The 18373-nt window shown below is 52.7% G+C and overlaps 1 protein-coding gene across 1 annotated transcript in view; it reads left to right on the top strand.

Moving 5' to 3' along the window:
* NIBAN2 (niban apoptosis regulator 2) overlaps positions 1-18373 on the top strand; it is a 98861-nt gene that overhangs the window by 68923 nt on the left and 11565 nt on the right. The window contains exons 6-9 of the mRNA XM_084650527.1: positions 10871-10986; positions 13572-13676; positions 15992-16154; positions 17542-17729. Coding sequence (XP_084506653.1) covers positions 10871-10986; positions 13572-13676; positions 15992-16154; positions 17542-17729 — 572 coding nt within the window. The remainder of the gene's footprint in view (positions 1-10870; positions 10987-13571; positions 13677-15991; positions 16155-17541; positions 17730-18373) is intronic.

Here is an 18373-nt window from a genome sequence, read left to right as displayed (position 1 = left end):
AGTGCAGGAGGAGAGAGACTGACTTGCACCTGGGGGTGGGGGGGAACTGGGGGGGGCAGGTTGACTGAAGTCCTTGGGCTACAGTCCAGGAGAGAGCTGTCTTAGAAGCTCAGGTGGCTCTATGCTCTTTCCTGGACACCCCCTTCCCCTCCCCCCGCCGGCATGTGGCCCTTGAGCCTGTGCCGAGGGCCCATCACCCCGGCATAGGAACTGACCAAGGGGAGCTAGGGCTCACTGTGAGGAAGGGAGTTTAAACACTAGGTTACAAAGTGTTTCAATCGTCAACAATATGTGAACCAGCTAGGAAAGCGCTTGTTAAAGGCAAGCCGCTCGTCAAGATTTAATTATTATTTTCTACCCCAAAGGGGTAATTAAACGGATCAAAGCTCAGTCTTAGAGCCACTTTCCTGTCACTCACCCCTCTTCCCCCCCCCCCCCCCAGCTGTCTCCATGCTCTGGCAGGGTGTTGTGGCACTTGGCCTCAGGGGAGGGGGAGCTGGGTGGGCTGGTGGTTGCTGGAAAGGCGAGCTGAGAATCAGTGCTACTGTGTAATTGAATTAGCTGCTTTAGGAGCAGCTCATGCGCCTTTCATGAGCCTTGAAGCGTTTTACAGCCCTGCAATTTATGCACAAACTGGGATGAACGTCCTCTCACCCCCGCATCGTGGGTGTTACATCGATACCAGCAGGGGCTGCCAGCCAGTGAGCAAAGAGCACCATGCTTCCGCCAGCCAGGGAAGCAGAACGTAACCCTGCTTTGCTATAGATCACTGGTCCCTGAACTTTTCAGGGTTATGGCCCCCTGGAGCCAGGGCTGTGGCTCCCAGGGTCAGGAGCGGGGCCGCAGCTCGGGGTGAGTCTGGGATCGGGACCAGGTGCACAGCCACAGCCAGACCACAGTCAGGGCTGGGACCAGGGCCGGAGCAGAGCTGGGAGTGCTGTCAGGCTGGGAGGGGCTCCCTTCCTGTCACTGGTGGAGACTGGCCTGGGCTCTGCCGCACCCCCTCTTCCCCCCCCCAACATTCCTCCACTCCCCACAGTTTGGGGACCTCTGCTATAAATAGTCCAGCCAGGACCAGTGCCCCCTACTCGTAAGCCTCGCTCAATCCTTAATGACCCCTGGTGGTCAGGGCCTCTGTTTCTTGCCTCACACACAAGTAGCTACCTCCAGCAGTTAGCCTCATGGTAGTCCATATAAAACTCTCTATAGAGCCATCAGCCAGTCAGGTGCTGTCCCTGTTTTATTCTATAAAGGTTTTTATACCGTGCCCACCACCGTGGTATCTGAGCGCCTACCAGCAGTGCAGTAAGTTCCATGACTACACTTCTGTCGTGTGTGTGTGTGTTCTCTTGTCTTCTCCACAAAGGCAGAAGTGTGCGTAGTGGAGTGTCTTGTTTTGGTAGAGGGTTCTTTGCTGTTAAATACACCCATCGCAATGTGTTTACGTTGGAGAATGCCAGGTCAGAGACATGAGCCTGGTATGGTCCCTGAGTCAAAGAGCTTCCAGTCTAAACTGCAGGAGTGTTCCCATTGTTTCAAACAATTGCCCACCCCATCGGAGGTCTGGCTGCCAGAGAGCTGCAGATAACATCCTCGTACTTGGAGCGAGATTCGCACCCGTCTCCAGGAGTCCTGAAATTCCCCATCGCTAGTAGAACTGCTACTTAGGCACTAAATCGTTAATTTGATTTCACTCTGTGAAGCGTTCCACAGCTGTTTCCATCAACAGAAAACTCCTCTCAGCAGAGCTCATGGGCCGGCTGGGGATTCAGACACTTGTTCCTCTTCCAGAAGATGGTGGTCTGGGAGGAGCAGTATGGCCTAGCTGATATGGAACTGCACCAGGAGCCAGGTGATGTGGGCTCTGCTCCCAGCTCTGCCAATGACCTGCTGTGCAATTCTGGGCAAGTCACTTCCCCTGCCTGTGGCTCTGGGTTTTCCCCTCCCACCCTTTGTCTGCTTAGATTGTCCGCTGGTGTAAGGGCCGTCTCTTACGCACAGCTGCCAGACATCCCCATTCAGAAGAACATCGTCGTCAGCTTTCCAGTCTTAGCTGAACAAACAGGTCCCTTTCCCTTTAAGACATTGTGGGTCAGAGTTCAGCCCTTGTAATCCTCACTGGTGTCTCCTTGCACTTGCCTGTGGTATTCTCCCAGGTATAGAGGTGCTCAGAGCTCCTCCTCCTCCCCTCTTGACTCAGCAGATATTAGCTGCTTTTTAAATTTTCCATCCCAGCTCCCCCAGTTCGTGCTCCGACAGGTCCCTGCAAGGCAGAGCTTAGCTCCGTCACAGGCCTCTGCAGGTTGGGACTGGAGAGCTGGCCGGGCTGTGTGTGGGGTGAGGCCCTATTGGCACAGACACACAATGGCGTTTATATGCATCTCTCCACACCCTTTCCGCACTCACCCTCTCTTCTGGCGTTTCCTCCTGGGGCCAGGCCGGAATTTGCTGCTCATTAAGCAGCCTTTCCCCTGCAGAGCTATCAGTCGCACCTAGGGTGACCAGGTGTCCGGTTTTCGACTGGAACACCCGGTCCAAAAGGGACCCTGGTGGCTCTGGTCGGCACTGCCGACCGGGCCGTTAAAGGTCCAGTCGGTGGTGCTGCGGCACAAAGGCAGACTAGTCCCTACCAGTCCTGGCACCACACTGCGCCCTGGAAGCGGCCAGCAGGTCCGGCTCCTAGGCGGGGGTGCCATGGAGCTCTGCGCGCTGCCCCCACCCTGAGCACCGTCTCCACACTCCCATTGGCTGGTTCCAGGCCAATGGGAGCCAGGGGACGGGTGGTGCCTGTGGGTGAGATCGGCGCGTGGAGCCTCCTGGCCCCCCTGCTGGCTGCTTCCGGGGCATGTGCAACGCAGTGTCAGGACAGGCAGGCAGCCTGCCTTAGCCCCACTGACTAGGAGCCGCCCGAGGTAAGTCCGCATCCCAACCCCCTGCCCCAACCTTGAGGCCCCTCCCCAAACCTGGAGCCCCATCCTGCACCTCAGACCCCTCATCCCTGACCCCAGCCCAGAGCCCTCACCTCCTCCTGTCCCCCAAGCCCCCTGCCTCAACTTGCAGCCCCCTCCCATACTCCGAATCCCTCAGCCCCAACCCCCAGCCTGGAGCCCCCTTCTGCACCCCAAACCCCTCATACCCAGCCCACACCCCAAGCCCCTGCCCCAGCCCAGTGAAAGTGAGTGAGGGTGGGGAAGAGCAAGCCACGGAGGGAGGGGGAATGTAGTGAGCAGGGGGCCGGGCCTCAAGGCAGGGGTGGGGCTAGTGTGTTCAATTTTGTGTGATTAGAAAGTTAGCAACCCTTATCACACACACCCCACTCTGGAATTCCTTTCCCACCTAGTGCTGTTCTTCGTGCTCTGCCCCACTGACAAAGGCCCTCTGTTCCATGGTCTCTCTGAGCCCTAAGCCGAAGGGGAAGTGGAAGGGCAAGAAGGGAACATTGGGGAACTAGCTGGCCAGGTGGGTGTATTTGCTGTCTTTGTAATCAATGCTCATTAATTGCTATGCTGTGACAGCTTGATACCGCCTCCCAAGTCTAGCCCCACAGTGAAGAGTTTCCATCGCTGGTGGATACGTAACTGGGGGGGATGGCGGAGGCGGACAGCAGGCAGCGTTGTCCTAGGTCCAATCAGCCTGGCCTACTTCAAAGGTGAGGGCCTTAGGGTTCCTCATAGTGCTAGGAGATCTCCGACAACCAGAGCTAGTAAACTTGCGTTTACTAGCTCTGGAGCTGCAGGCTTTAGATCTGGGCTCAGACTGCAAGGCCATGGGCCTGCTCTGATTTAGCCCGCAAGACCATCCAGCTACATGAGCTGCACTCCAGGCACTTAGCCCTGGCGTTCGTTCCCCTGTTCCGCATACATGTGCACACCCCCACATTATCCTGGGCTTTTCTCACTTTCCCTTGATTTAGGGAAAATTGCCGACCAGACACAAAAGCATAACTGGAGAGAGACCAAGATCCATCGTTAGCAGCTGCTGACGAAAGAGGAACTGTTCCCCATTAGTAACAATGAGGGGATTTTTTTTCTTTAATCATTTATTCCACCCTGGCCTGGGCAATCTTAATAGGAGAAACAAAACCGACCCTCTGCTGCGAATCAGCCAGCAGTAAGAACCTGGCTGAGCTGTGGAAAGGGGCTGCTGGCAAACTTGTCTAAACAGCTGGTTTTTTTGCTGAAGCATTTTTCATCCAAAAATGCGTATTTGTGAAGAGTGAACCTTCTTGCAGGAAAGGGTCTGTTCTGGTTAACTTTCTCGAGTTGAAAAAGTTGGGAAATCCTCTCTTGTTTTGATGCTTTTGAAATAAAAAAAATCCAGGTTTCCGGTTCAAAACTGCTTTTTGTTAAGAAATTGAAGCTAATTTACAGAAAAACAAAAATTCTGAATGTGAAAGGGTCAAACCCGGGGGGTTTTGTAGAAAGGGTCGAAAAGAAACCTTCTGATTAACCACAGCTGAGCTTTTTTGAATTTTTTCATTTGAAAAGTTTTTGATATTTTTTTACTTTTTATCCTGATCCGTGGCACAAAAATTTGAGATTTTGAAAATTTCTCTGAGATGGGGACAAACCCCACCCAGCTCTGCTCAGCTAAACCTGTTTCTGGCACTTACCAGTGCAGGAGGGTTACTTACAGACCTCGAGCTGGAGGAAAGGGTCTGTCTTACTCCACATTTACTTAGCTGCAGCCAGGGTTGGGTGGGAGACAAAAGGGGCAGTCCCCCCCCCACTCCCTCTCCCCGATCCCCCGTTTGAGAGAGTCCCCAAACCAAGTGGCATTGCGAGCTGGTGCTTGGATTACAGCACCATGCAGGTTTGGCCAGGCCGTCCCTTTGTCCTGTCATGATGAAGAGCCTCTGGGCCAAATTTGAATGTGTGGCATTGCGGCCTGGTGCACGGGGCCACGTGGGTTTGGGGGCCGAGCCAAACCTGAGTGGCACTGTGACACCACGCCCCAGGTGGCTGAGCGGGACACTGGGGCTAGCCCCGCGGGACAGGAGCCACCAGTGTAGGATGCACGCTCGGCGGTCTTTCTCTGCAACTCCCCTCCGGGTATCCCATCCGTAGTAATGTTTTTGACAGTGCAGGGGGTAGTGGTCTCCATTTCAGACTCTGCCCCAGGCCCCCAGAGGCCTTTGTGTGGCCCTGGCCACAGCAGGACTAAGATCTGCCTGGAGGTGGGAGCTACACAATGGAAGGGGATCACTTTTACCCAGCATTCTTTGGGGCAAATTAGCAAATTCTACCTGGAAGGCGGCTGCTGCTTAGAACACATCCATTTCTGAACAGGTGTGGCGCATGCTTCCTCCGCCTCGCCCAGCTTTCTGATGCACAGCGTCCCTGGCTACTCCGTTCCTGGTCAGATTGCCATGGGCACTTACCGGGGCAGTAAGTCTGGCCAAACACCCATGTGAGGGAGCAGGCGGCTGCCCGTCCAGCTTGCTTTGCTGCTGATCTATATTGTCTTGTGAACCTCAGTCACTGGAAGGGAGAGGCTAGTTAGCGCATTAAAGGGGCACACATTTAAACAGGCCACAGCTGCACTGGTGACCTGGCTTTATTACAGATAAAACCAAAGATTCCAGTAACAGAATGAATTTCTAAAGGCGATAGCCCAGGACTCTCCGGGGCGGGTCTCCGGTCAGTCCTCTGCAGGAGATCAGACGACATGATTATTATGGTCCCTTATGGTCTTAAATCTTTTAGCTGCGTTTCAATAAGATTATCTTGAAATTCCCTTGATTAAAAAATGGCATTGTGGTTTCCCATGTTTATGCTGCTCATGCTCCAGATAAACGCTCAGCGCACAAGCAAAAATACCTTGTGATTTCTCTCCCTCCCTCCCCCAACTGCCAACCCATCATACGCTTCCTGGGGTATGAATATACAGCTAGGTTCTCCCTGGCTTACAGATCGGAACAGAGATTCTGCAGTAGCTGCTAAATTAGCAATTTTGGTGTTGATGCATGAGTCACAGGAGCATCCGGCTGGCTCTGCAGGGTAACTGGAATGGAAAGTAAATAAACTGGTTTTTGCAGGTAGGTCTGACACCCGAGGAGCAGTATGCTTTGAGTACTTGCTATTTTTACATAGGGACTTAAAATTAAAGTCAAATTTTAGAAATGACAAGGACCAGTGGAGTCTAACTTCAAAGATTGTTAGGATTTTTTTTTTTTTTGCTACTAAATTAATATAAAACCGACCCCCTTTTGCATTCCTCTGTTTACGACAGTTGTTGCTTCAAAACACGTCTAAAGGAATTTGCTTTTGTTTGCTCGGAACTGTTTCAGTGGATTTAGCTCTCCCGCCAAGTAGTAACAGTGGAACAGGTCCCTGGCTGTATCCTTGCATAAGATACTGCTGCTGTTGTAGACAGCCAAGTCTGTGACCACCCAAGGGACTAATCTTGGCCTGAGTATTTCTTGGTTGCTTGTAATAAGAGCAGCACCCAGATATCACCATGTCTAAGGCCCTACCAAAGTCACGGTCCGTTCGGGTCAATTTCACGGCCATAGAATTGGAAAATTGGTGAATTTCATGTTTTCTGATGTTTAAATCTAAATTTCAGGCTGTTGTAACTGCGGGGGTCCCAACCCAAAAGGGGGCCACCGTGGGGTGTGTGTGTGTGTCCGTTTCACAAACCTGTTATACGGGGGTCATGGGATTGCCACTCTCACTTCTGTGTTGCCTTCAGAGCTGGGATCTGAAGGCAGCAGCCGCTGAGCTTCCTGCAGCCGTAGGAGATTCGTGGAGATGGGTCTGATCTCACCCGTGGTGCTGGGAGTGCCCCAGCCAAGGGCTCCTAGCTGCTAGTCCCTGCGCTCTCACTGGGAGATCAGACCCACCTCCACAAGCCTCCTCCGGCTGCAGGAACCTCTGGGGCTGCTGCCCAACTCCCCACCCCCGAGAGCATCCATACGTCCTGTCCTTCCCCAGCCTGGCTGGGACTCGCAGCTAGGAGCCCTCAGCTGGGTTGCTCCCAGCAGCATGGTGGAGATCAGATTTCCTGGGGAAGGGCTTATTTCATGGTCCCTGACGTGAAATTGGTAGGGCCCTAACAATGATGGCCTGGCTTTGTGGAAATAATAATTCTCAGCTCTTATATGGTTTTCTTCATCAGTAGAGCTCAAAACACTTTATGAAGGAGGTCAGTATCGATATCCCCATTTTACAGATGGGTAAACTGAGGCAGGGAGGTGAATTGACTTGCCCAAAGTCACCTAACAGGTCAGTGTCTGTGCCAGGAATAAACCCAGTCCAGTGCTCTAGCCCTAGGAACGCTGCCTCCCAATCTAGATCGAAACCTATGGGGCTCTAATTCCATCTAAGGGCTACTGGTGGCTTCAGGAGCAAAGCTGGACCCACAGAGCGCTGAAGGGAGGGGTGTTATGTGAAGCAGTAACATGTTGGAAACCTGTGTCTGTGGGTATCACAGCAAGGCTGGTGACTTGGAGTTTCTGATCTGAGGGTACTTTAGAAACCACATAGGACACTAATGCACTTTGAATCTGTCCTAGAATCTGAATCCACATCTGTTGGGCCATGGAGCTCCATCAGATGCTCAGATCTGTATCCCTAAGGAGGCTCAGTCCTCTTAACTGATGGCCATATTTGGGGTTAGGAAGGAATTTCCCCCCAGATCAGATTGGCAGAGACCCTGGGCGGGTTTCGACTTCCCCTGCAGTGTGGGGCACGGGTCACTTGCTGGTTTGAACGCAAGTAAATATAACTTGAAGCTTGAAGTCTTTAAATCAATATTTAAGGACTTCAGTAACTCAGGCAGAGGTTGGGGGTCTATTACAGGAGTGGGTGCGTGAGGTTCTGTGGCCTGCAATGTGCAGGAGGTCAGACTAGATGTTCGTGATGGTCCCTTCTGGCCTTAAAGTCTGAGCTGTCCCCCGTCTTACCAGGGCAAGTGTTTCATTCTGCCCCTGAGTAAAAGCTTTATTGGGTACTCAGTGTATGCTTCTTGGGGCAGAAGCTGACTTTAGCACAGCTAGGATTTCTCACACAGTCGCAAAGCTCCCGCTGACTTCGGTGGGGCTAGGATTCTACCCTGCTGCTCTAGTCTCTGTGAAAAGTGCCGGGAACATGCTGGTGCGACGCACAAACGTTAGATAATACCGAGCGGACCCTACTCTGGCTCCTCTTCTTGGCCAAGGCCCTAGCCTCTGCTTTAGCACTCTGAAAGCTGCTGCTGTTCCATGTATTGTCAGGTGGGAATTACTGATCTGCCTTTTGTGTGTGTGTGTGTGTTTGCTTCCTTCTATCTATACAGGAGTTTTTATCCTCTTCTCCTCTGTTTCCCCAGCTGTGGCCTCTGGTCCTTTCCCCAGGTCAGCTGCCCTAAGAATCCCTCTGCTGCATTTGTGAGTGCCTGGATTCCATGCTCTGGCACATGATGCAGTGGGGCAAAGTAGGAGAGAGGCTGCTTTTCAGGATTTCACGCAGGCAGAGCCGGCTTGCAGCAAGCACTTGGAGGCTCAGCTCTGCCTGGCAGGAGACTGCAGAGACCCAGACTTTGTGCGGAGTCCCAGTCATATCCTGCATTCCTTCTACTGCTGGCCAAGGCAGCCAGAAGGGAAGTACACATGCAGTCTAATGCATCAGGCATCCAAAGGCTTTGCTACCCAGAGGTGAAGTCCTTGCCCCACTTCCCAGCCTATGAGTTCCAGACTTGCAGCTCCCAGTGCAGACTGCAGAGAGGCAGGGCAGGGTTAATGGCACCCCTGTACTTGGCATGGAACGCTTGGCAACCAGCCAATTTGTGCCCCCAGCACCCTCACTTCTCTCGCCTTCCACAGCTCCGGGGCTGGTTCAGCTGCTTGGAGCATCGGTCAGTAGCTCTGGAAAGATTCACGCCAGCGCATCCTTTCCTTGGGTATCTCAGTGTTGCAATGGGTTAGGCAAACCAGTTCCCAGAACACTCTGCCCCCAGCCTGGTACCTCTCAAACTCCAGCTAACCCCTGCTACCCTACCCCCCCCTCCCCAGTTAACCACCCCAGTTCTTTCCCTGCATGAACAACCGTATACAGATGTGGCCTCTGGTTTCCAGGGATGGGGGGAGGTCATGGAAATAGATGGACTCCCTGCCACCCCACCCCACCCCCCATCAACTAGTCCTCTTCTTGTCCCATGGTCTGCCCTGTGGTGTCTGCTGCTGTAAATCATGGAGATGAAATCTCAGTGGGAGTGGAACAGGCTGCAATGCAATTGGTGTCCCCACCTCCCCGCACTGGGTTTGGCTGGGAACCTCATGCTGCCCATGACTCATCCACTGCCTCATACTTTTCTTTTTTTAAACCCACTCTCTCCTTTCCCTCCCCACCTCCCCATGATTGGTCATTAATTTCCTTTCGACCTCCCATCCTGTGGTTTGCGCTGCCCAGTGCTCCAGGTGTCTGTCTAACCCTGGGCCTTGGGAGAGCTCTCATGGGGTGGGCTGGGACTAGCTGGGTGTTTAGTTACTTGATGCCAGTAGGAAATCTTTCTGGCGATGCCCATGCACCTTCTTTGTCCCCTCCTCCCCCGTTTATGTGCTGTGGGATCCCCTTGTCAAATGACAGTGGTGGTGGTGTATGGTGCCCTATATCCATTCTCTTGCTGCTCGGAGGCAGTACAGGGAACAATATAAGGCAGCCACATTTTAGCTCCAGATCTGAAATGTCCCCAGGGCTTTTGGGGGTATTTGGATCTGGGGTTTTGGTCCAGGCCCATCTCAATTAGCCTTACATGGCACTTTTCGTCTCTGAAGGTGCTTTGGAGCTTTGGCTGGAGCGGGGGGCTCCCGCTACTCCAGTCCCAGGGAATTGTGTCAGATTGCTGGCTGTGAGCTCCCCGCAAGGGCTGCCGTCCCTGTCAGCGTGAGTCACGGCAGGGGAAGGGAATGTGGAACTAACATAAAAAGAAGTTACGTATGCCCCCCAACCTGAAGCAAATACTCACCAGCAACCACACAACAAAAATACTAACCCAGGAACCTATCCTTGCAACAAAGCCCGTTGCCATCTGTGTCCACATATCTATTCAGGGGACACCATCATAGGGCTAATCACATCAGCCACACGATCAGAGGCTCCTTCACCTGCACATCTACCACTGTGAAATGTGCCGGCAATGCCTCTCTGCCATGTCCATTGGCCAAACTGGACAGTCTTTACGTAAAAGAATAAATGGACACAAATCAGACGTCAAGAATGATAACATTCAAAAACCGTCAGAGAACACTTCAGTCTCTTTGGTCACTCAATTACAGACCTAAAAGTGACATTTCTTCAACAAAAAAACTTCAAAAACAGACTCCAACGAGAGAGTGCTGAATTAGAATTAATTTGCAAACTGGACACAATTAACTTAGGCTTGAATAAAGACTGGGAGTGGATGGGTCATTACACAAAGTACAACTATTTCCCCATGTTTATTCGCACCCCCTCCCCACTGTTCCTCAGATGTTCTTGTCAACTGCTGGAAATGGCCCACCTTGATTATCAATACAAAAGGTGCCCACCCCCCCGCTCTCCTGCTGGTAATAGCTCACCTTACCTGATCACTCTCGTTACAGTGTGTATGGTAACACCCGTTGTTTCATGTTCTCTGTGTATATAAATCTCCCCACTGTATTTTCCACTGCATGCATCCGATGAAGTGAGCTGTAGCTCACGCAAGCTTATGCTCAAATAAATTTGTTCGTCTCTAAGCTGCCACAAGTCCTCCTGTTCTTTTTGTGGATACAGACTAACACGGCTGCTGCTCTGAAACCTGGAACTAACGTGAAGGACAAAAATGTAACAGAAGCTATGAGTGCATCACAGGAAAATCTGCTGTGGTTTCCTCTCTTCCACCCCCCCCCCCACCCCCTTCTCTCCTTCAGGGATCCCAGAGGACTCCAAGGTGGAGGCCCCAGCCTTTACGGATGCCGTCCGCATGTACCGGCAGTCGAAGGAGCAGTACGGCACCTGGGACATGCTCTGTGGCAACGAGGTCCAGGTGAGGGTGAGAGGGGTCCCCCGGCCAAGAGCGGCTTCTCTTGCAATGACCTGACCCCAGCCAGAAGGGGGATGGTTTGGCGCCTCCAAATCGGCCTCCTGGATGTACTGAGATTACCCATGGTTGGGGGACGAAGCAGCTGCTGAGGGAGTGGAGCCGGCACCCCTGCTGGGTTAGACGCTCCAAAGCCTTGAGGTGTGGCTGCATGGCAGGGTGTGGCCCATCTGACATCCACCCCGAAGGGATAAACCGTTGTGCCTTTGCTTTGGCAGCTGGTCTATTGGGGAGAGCTGGCTTAGTCATTCAGCCCTCCAGGCCGGGGAAAATGGCGCTATTCCAGGGAGGGCTGGGGGGGAAGCCTGGGACGGGCATGCTGCTTACATGTCAGCCCTGTGTCACTGCTGAGTGGATGTTATGCTAGGTTAGAGGTCACTGGCAGCTGCTGGTCCTTCCTCCACCTCTGCCTGGTGCTGTCGTATGCAGCCTGTTCCCCCTTTATCTTCAGCCCAGCTTGCAACTGCGTCTTCCCTCTTGTAGAGACTTCTCTTTCTGCTGGTGGGAGTTGTATTGGCGGGAGGGAGGGATGAATGGATCTCACCACCGAGCTGCCGTGGCAAGGCGTCTGCTGGCTGGGGAGATCCTGGGGGACCCTGAATGCCTTCACGGGTCCTGCCCAACCTTTCCACAGACAGGGCTGCATTTTGGGGTCCTAGTGACCCCCTAAAGGGAGGAAACCTCTTTAGGAAGATCGGCTTTAGCCACCTTTTAAAAAGTGACACCCCCGCTCCCCAACCTTACCCAGACATCAAAAGTGACGCTTAACTTGGGAAGAGAAGCTTGTACCCAAGCTGGTGTCTTGATGGCGGAGTTTACTGCCTATGCCCTTCCAAAAGTAACTCTGCTCAGATGCTGCATCTGGCTCTCCATGCAGACCTGGCTTTAAACCATCTCCTTGGGTGGGTTGGCATGGAGGGCAAGCTTGGGGGAAGAAAGATTGCATGCTTGCCGGCAAGCTTAAAGCAGGGATTGATACCCCAAATGCTCCTGTGCCCCTCCTCTCTCTCCCTTGACACCCCCTTGCTTCACCGCTTCTGGCCGCCCTTGAGAAAGAGGAAGGTGCCTTGTTAAAAAGTCATTTCTGACATGCACCCCTCCCAGGGCGTTCCACAGGAGTTGGGCTGCTCCGGCCGGGCCAGCCGCGGCTGGTTACAGCTCAGGGAGCTTGCTGGGCCTCTGCAAATACCATAGTTCCCACTGTGGAGGGCCAGCGTTAATGTGAGGGGGGGAAATATACTCTCTCCCCTCCCCGCCAGTGTCTAGTGGAATCTTCTGGTGATGGGGTGGAGCGGGGGGGAAGGAATCCTCGGCGGGGGGGTGCTGGAATCCCCAGGGGAGAGTGGTGCTGGCAGGCTGTGTAATACTGCAGCTCAGATGTCAAGGATGTTGCTTTACGGACTCATGTGATGCATTTTAATAGGATCTCCTTGGCAGGTCGGAGGCGGCCAGTGGGCGGAGCGCCAAAATCCCACATGTGAACAGTTCTGAGGCTGCAGCTGGGACTAGGAAGGTGGTGGGGAGGGGCGGGTCGACCCCTGGGTTTAGGAACCCAGCCGAGCGGAAGGTGGGCAGGAGGCTGAACGTGGAGGAAACGGGCAGAGGGGGCGTCAAGCCAAACTGCTAGGAGGGGAGGGACCTAAGCCAAGCAGAGACTCACTGATTCTGTCAGCACCTACCCCCTAGAGCAGTGGGGCGCTAACCCTCCGGGACATACCGGGTTAGCTTGCACCCTGAGCAGTCACTCTGAGCCGGAGCTCTAGTCTCGATGCTCCCCGTGTCTGGCGGCGGGAGAACATCTTCGTTAGCTTCTCACGCACACGTCCTCTGTGGGCACGCAACCACGCCCGGCCAGCCCCTTCCATAGGAGCCTGGCTTTGGTCCTTGCAGCTGTGCAGGATGGATCCACCAGTGGATGTCTCCTGCAGGGCCTGCTCAGGAGACCGTGCGCCTTCCCGGGTTGGTGGGGTCGCCCTAGCTAGCAATTGGAGCGCTGTCTTGCGCTCCGCTCAGACTTGAGCGGCACAGTGTGCCTCTCCAGGGCCATGAAAGACCCTCCCACGGGACGAGGGAGCAGCTCCGCGTACAGACCCTATTCCCAATGCTCTCTCAGCTAAGGCATCGGAAGAGGATTTGTGGTGCAAAGGGCTCTCTTTGCTAGAAAACAAAGTGTGGGGAGCACTAGCTTCCCCAAGTATCCTCAGTGCTTCAGAACGGCTGGAGGGAGACCGTTATCATGTGTTATGGAGAGATTGTTTCATGCCAAGAGCCCTTGATCTAGATGGAAGTACCAGAGCTACGTAACGAAGCGTTGGATGCACAGGGAAAGGTGTCACGTAAGAGTCTGTAGCAGCATATCACAGAAGTAGGGAAGGAGGAAACGAAATGGATCTTCAGAGGACCGGGCAGCCAGCAAGGAAGAAGAGGGGACGGGTCGGGAGGCAGGGAGAGCAGAGTGCCCAGCAGTGGAAGGACAGCTAACAGCCATGTGAGATCTAGTCACTAACGGCCTCCTCATTCTGCTCCTCTAGGTCTTGAGCAATCTGGTGATGGAGGAACTGGTCCCAGAACTGAAAAACACGATCGGCCCCAAGCTGAAGGGCAAGGCCCAGGAGAGGCAGAGACTCTGGATACAGGTTAGTGTGTGTGTGGTGGGGGGGTGGTGGTAAGAGGCCAGGGCCCTGTGAGGGCAGCGTGGGGCTGTGAATGCTGCAGCATGAGGCTGGTGCAATAATGCCCAACTGGCTGAAATGTTCCTGTAGGGATGACACACGCCAGAAATTGGGGCTGGCTGCTGGGAAATCCAGGACTGGACTCTGACAGCTTTTGGAATGGATCCCCTTGCCTTGGGTGTGGTGCCTTGACTCTGTTTCCTGCTGGCTTGTGTGACTCGGAGTCACTTCCCCAATTCACCCCCTTCTCCCCAAGGGCGCAGGGAAACGAGTTGTCTGTCTGCCTCACTCCTGGTTTTATCAAGCTCCCTGTCATAGGTGTAAACAGCTATTTCTCAACCTCCCACTTACCTTCTGTTGGTTGCATGCACATCCAGAACATGCGGCTTCTGTGTTGCTTGCCATCCCCCCGGGGAGGGAAGTACACCCTAGCAAACATCCATCCATAGCTAAGCCAGCAGTGTGGCTCGGCCCAGCTATATTTAGCAAACCATTTTTAGACCAACCCAGGCTAAATCTGGCCTGAACCTATGGGTTTATACAAACAGGCTTTGTTATAAAACCTTTAAGACCAATAGAAATGTTTCCATGAGACGCTCTCTGTAAAATTCCACTGAAACCTCCTTTAAACAAACAGTGCCCCTTAGCCTTAACCACCCAGATGCGGCAGCCCTGTGCTAATGCATGAGAAAGGGGAAGAGTTCTGTCCTCCAGAGCCCAAGGTGAAGATTGCAGATTTCCAGCATAAATCCTGATGATCACATTGGATTCTTATTTCATTGTAATAATCCAAGGTGGGGAAGGGCTTGTGCTGTTCCTGTGAAAGAAGCAGGAGGATGAGACCGGCCCTAGGGAGGAAGGATGACCTTGTCCATTAAGGCATTGGAATGGTACTGAAGAGATCAGGGTTCAATTCCTGCCTCTGCCACAAACACCTTGTGTAAACTTTGGCCTAAGCGACTTGTCCTCAGGTGACTGATTTTGGGTGCCCAACTCAACACTTTAAAGGGACCTGGCTTTCAGGAAGTGCTGAGTATTTCCTCCTGATGGGGAGGTACTTGGCCCGCTCGATGCTGGTGAGGCCTCAGCTGGGTACTGTGTCCTTTTCTGGGTGCCGCACTTTAGGAAAGCTGTGGACAAACTGGAGAGAGTCCAGAGGAGGGCAGCAAAAATCATCAGAGGTTTAGAAAACCTGACCGATAAAGAAAGGTTTAAAAAAAGACCAGGCATGTTTAGTCTGGACCAAAGAGGCCTTCAAATGTGTTAAGGGCTGTTATAAAGAGGACGGGGATCATTTGTTCTCCATCGCCACAGAAGGCAGGACAAGAAATAACGGGCTTAGTCTGTAGCAAGGGAGATTTCAGGTTAGATGTAAGGGAAAAATTTCTACCTATAAGAATAGTTAAGCTCTGGACGAGGCTTCCAAGAGAGGTTGTGGAATTCCTGTCATTGGAGGTCTGGAAAAACACACCTGTCAGGGATGGTCTTAGTTTACTTGGTCCTGCCTCAGTGCGGGGGCTTGGACTTGATGATCTCTCAAGTTCTCCTCCAGCCCATCGTTTCCATGATTCTAGCCCAGAGGTGCTAAATAATAGCATGACATAATTCCAGGCAGAAGACGCCTCCTCCAAACGTCACAATAAATAACTTGTACATACAGTAGCACTGTGCAGTCATAACAAAAATAGGCTCATGAACCTCGGGAACTACAATCCTAGACTTTGCTCCTGCACTGAGATGTGCTAGCATGGATCCCGGTGGAGTCCTGACATTTGAACGCAGTGGTGCATAGCAGATGCCTGCACAGATTCCAGTGTCAATCACCACAAGCGTACAGTAGAAAAGAAAAAAATATTTCAAGTCAGCGGTTTTTAAAAAGAGAAATGGGTGGGTGGGAGTGAACAAAACTGGGAGCTGGATGGAGTCCGTCGCTCTTGCTGACATCAGGAAGCAGCGAATCCTGAAATGTGCTGACCAGCGGCTGCGTTATGACAAGACTTGTTAGGCAGATCTCAAATAGCCAGGCCTTTTCTTGTTAGGGGATCTAGTGGCAGCTGCAGACATAATTCCCGTGCATGCTGTAGAAAGCTTATTGCCAGACGTCCCTGCATATCCATGGTTGGGGAGCACTCAGTCATGTGGGGTGCAAAGAGATGGCAGGCTGCCTTGCAGACAGAGGTCAGGAAGGGTCCTGGGCTCACCAAGGTCAGATGGCAGCACAGCCTCAGAGGTCCCGTGGGATTAGGATGCTGACGATGCTCTTCCTCTTCCCCCTCTAGATCTCGGATGCTGTCTACAGGCTTGTCTATGACCAGATAAAGGCGCACTATGATGCAGTGGTGACCAAATGTGAGCTGGAGCGTCCCAGAATGGAGAGCACCATTCGCACAGACATGGATCAGATCATCACATCAAAGGAACACTTAGCCAGCAAAATCCGAGGTAGGAAATGTGTTGCCCCTTTGGGTATGTCTACATGGCAAAAAAAAAAAAAATTCACCCACGGCACCAAGTCTCAGAACCCGGATCTGCAGACTTGGGCTCACCTACGGCACTAAAAATTAGCTGTGTAGACATTCAGGCTCGGGGTCTGGGTTTCCGAGCTTGAGCCCGAACGACTACCCCCAGCAATAGCCCATTGTACTGGGTTAGTCAAAATCCTGATGTTCAAAACCGCAGTGCTTTCCTAGGACTGGGAGCCAGAAACCTGACCCGGGGGCTAAGAGGCCAAGGGCTGGAGCAGTCCTCTAGTTCACCTAGCTCCAGCAGCCCTTATTTTAAGGCACCGTCCCTTATTTGTTTGATTTGTCCCTAAGATGATCACCCATCCCTTATTTGAAGAGAGATTGAAATGTTTTAAAACTGATAAGTGCTATTTTAAACATGAAATTGAAACTTATACTAATTGCATCGTGTACGGGAGGGCAGTAGAAATGTGCACAGGAGGAAAAAATACATGATGTGCCAAGGGAAATGGTGTTTCCCTACAATGTCCCTTCAAATAAAGCAGCATCCCTTGTTCTTCAAGTGGTTTTCCCTTATTTCCCTCCAACAGAGGAGGTCACCCTGCATAGCTTCTTACATCCTGAAGGATCCCAAAGTATTAGTACACCATCCAAGTATTACAAACTAGGTCTGCACTGTTACCCTCTGGCCGCTTCTGAGGTGGAACGTGGCTTCTGCTAACGTACCACGGTGCTGGGCAGGCGGGGAAGCATTACCACACAGCCAGGGCAGGGCAGGGGCAGGGCTGACACCAATGGAACTTAGCTACTCAGACTAGAATTTGACCAGGGCTTTGAGATGAGTGCTCCTGTTTGTAGGAAGCCCTGTGGTATCAGGAGCTCATACAGAAGCCAACATCTCTGGCAGCACGTGGCCCCGTACTCCACAGGGGGGAAGAACAGGGTCAATACTGACCCAAGAGTGCCGCCTACTGAATTGCCAGTAGCATTCTCTTCACCTCCACGTGTTTTGCGTGGAGGATTGCCGTTCGAGTTCTGCCAAGCGTGGCAGACACGGGCTCTGGTTGCAGGCTGATCGGACGTAAGGTGGGAAGGGACCTTGTAGGTCTTCAAGTCTAGTCCCCAGCTGCGGCGGGCAACTCTGTCATCCCGTTGATAAATTTATCCAGCTGCATCTCTAGCCTTTTGGCCACCACCTGGAAGGGGTGGAGCAGAGCAACTCCTGTCCTTTTCTAGGGTGTAGTCTAGGAGCTGGAGCACCATGCTTGGCTTCCTGGTGTGGCTCCAAAGCTCAGCAAGGAAGGTAGCCAGAGCAGGAGCCATCCCATGCTAATTGTCTGTTTGCCTGTCTCTTCCTCATCCAGCCTTTGTGCTGCCCAAAGCAGAGATCTGTGTCCGAAACCATGTGCAGCCCTATATCCCTTCCATCCTGGAGGCGCTGATGATTCCCACAAGCCAGGGTTTTGCCGAGGTCCGGGAAGTGTTCTTCAAGGAGGTCACTGACATGAACATGAACGTAATCAACGAGAGCGGGATGGAGAAGCTGGGAGAGGTAAGGCCCCTGGAGAAGGTTGCATAGATTCCCATTGTTGGCCTAGCAGGATGGGCTGGAAGCCTTGCGCGGGTGCCCAGGGAAAGCCTGGCCAAGGAGGGAGCTCAGCTTCCATCCCCAGTTGTCCTGAGTAAGACTGGAGCTGAATGGTGAGAATAAACCTGTGGCCCTACCCCTAGTCTGCTCACATCGGAGCTGGCAGGCCTATGCTCCCCTCTTAGCTGGAAGCCACAGACCGTAGGGGGCCCAGAGCTTCCTTGGGCAGCACCAATCCTGGTCACGCTAGATCCATAGGTTCCTTTGGTGTTCTGGCAGAAGTTAGAACGATCCACTTAATCATAGAATATCAGGGTTGGAAGGGACCTCAGGAGGTCATCTAGTCCAACCCCCTGCTCAAAGCAGGACCAATCCCCAACTAAATCATCCCAGCCAGGGCTTTGTCAAGCCTGACCTTAAAAACTTCTAAGGAAGGAGATTCCACAACCTCCCTAGGTAACCCATTCCAGTGTTTCACCACCCTCCGAGTGAAAAAGTTTTCCTACTATCCAACCTAAACCTCCCCCACTGCAACTTGAGACCATTACTCCTTGTTCTGTCATCTGCTACCACTGAGAACAGTCTAGATCCATCCTCTTTGGAACCCC

The sequence above is a fragment of the Lepidochelys olivacea genome (assembly GCF_965140295.1).
Source record: "Lepidochelys olivacea isolate rLepOli2 genome assembly, chromosome: 16".
Classification (NCBI taxonomy): Eukaryota; Metazoa; Chordata; order Testudines; family Cheloniidae; genus Lepidochelys; species Lepidochelys olivacea.
This window is presented reverse-complemented; position numbering and strand designations above follow the sequence as displayed.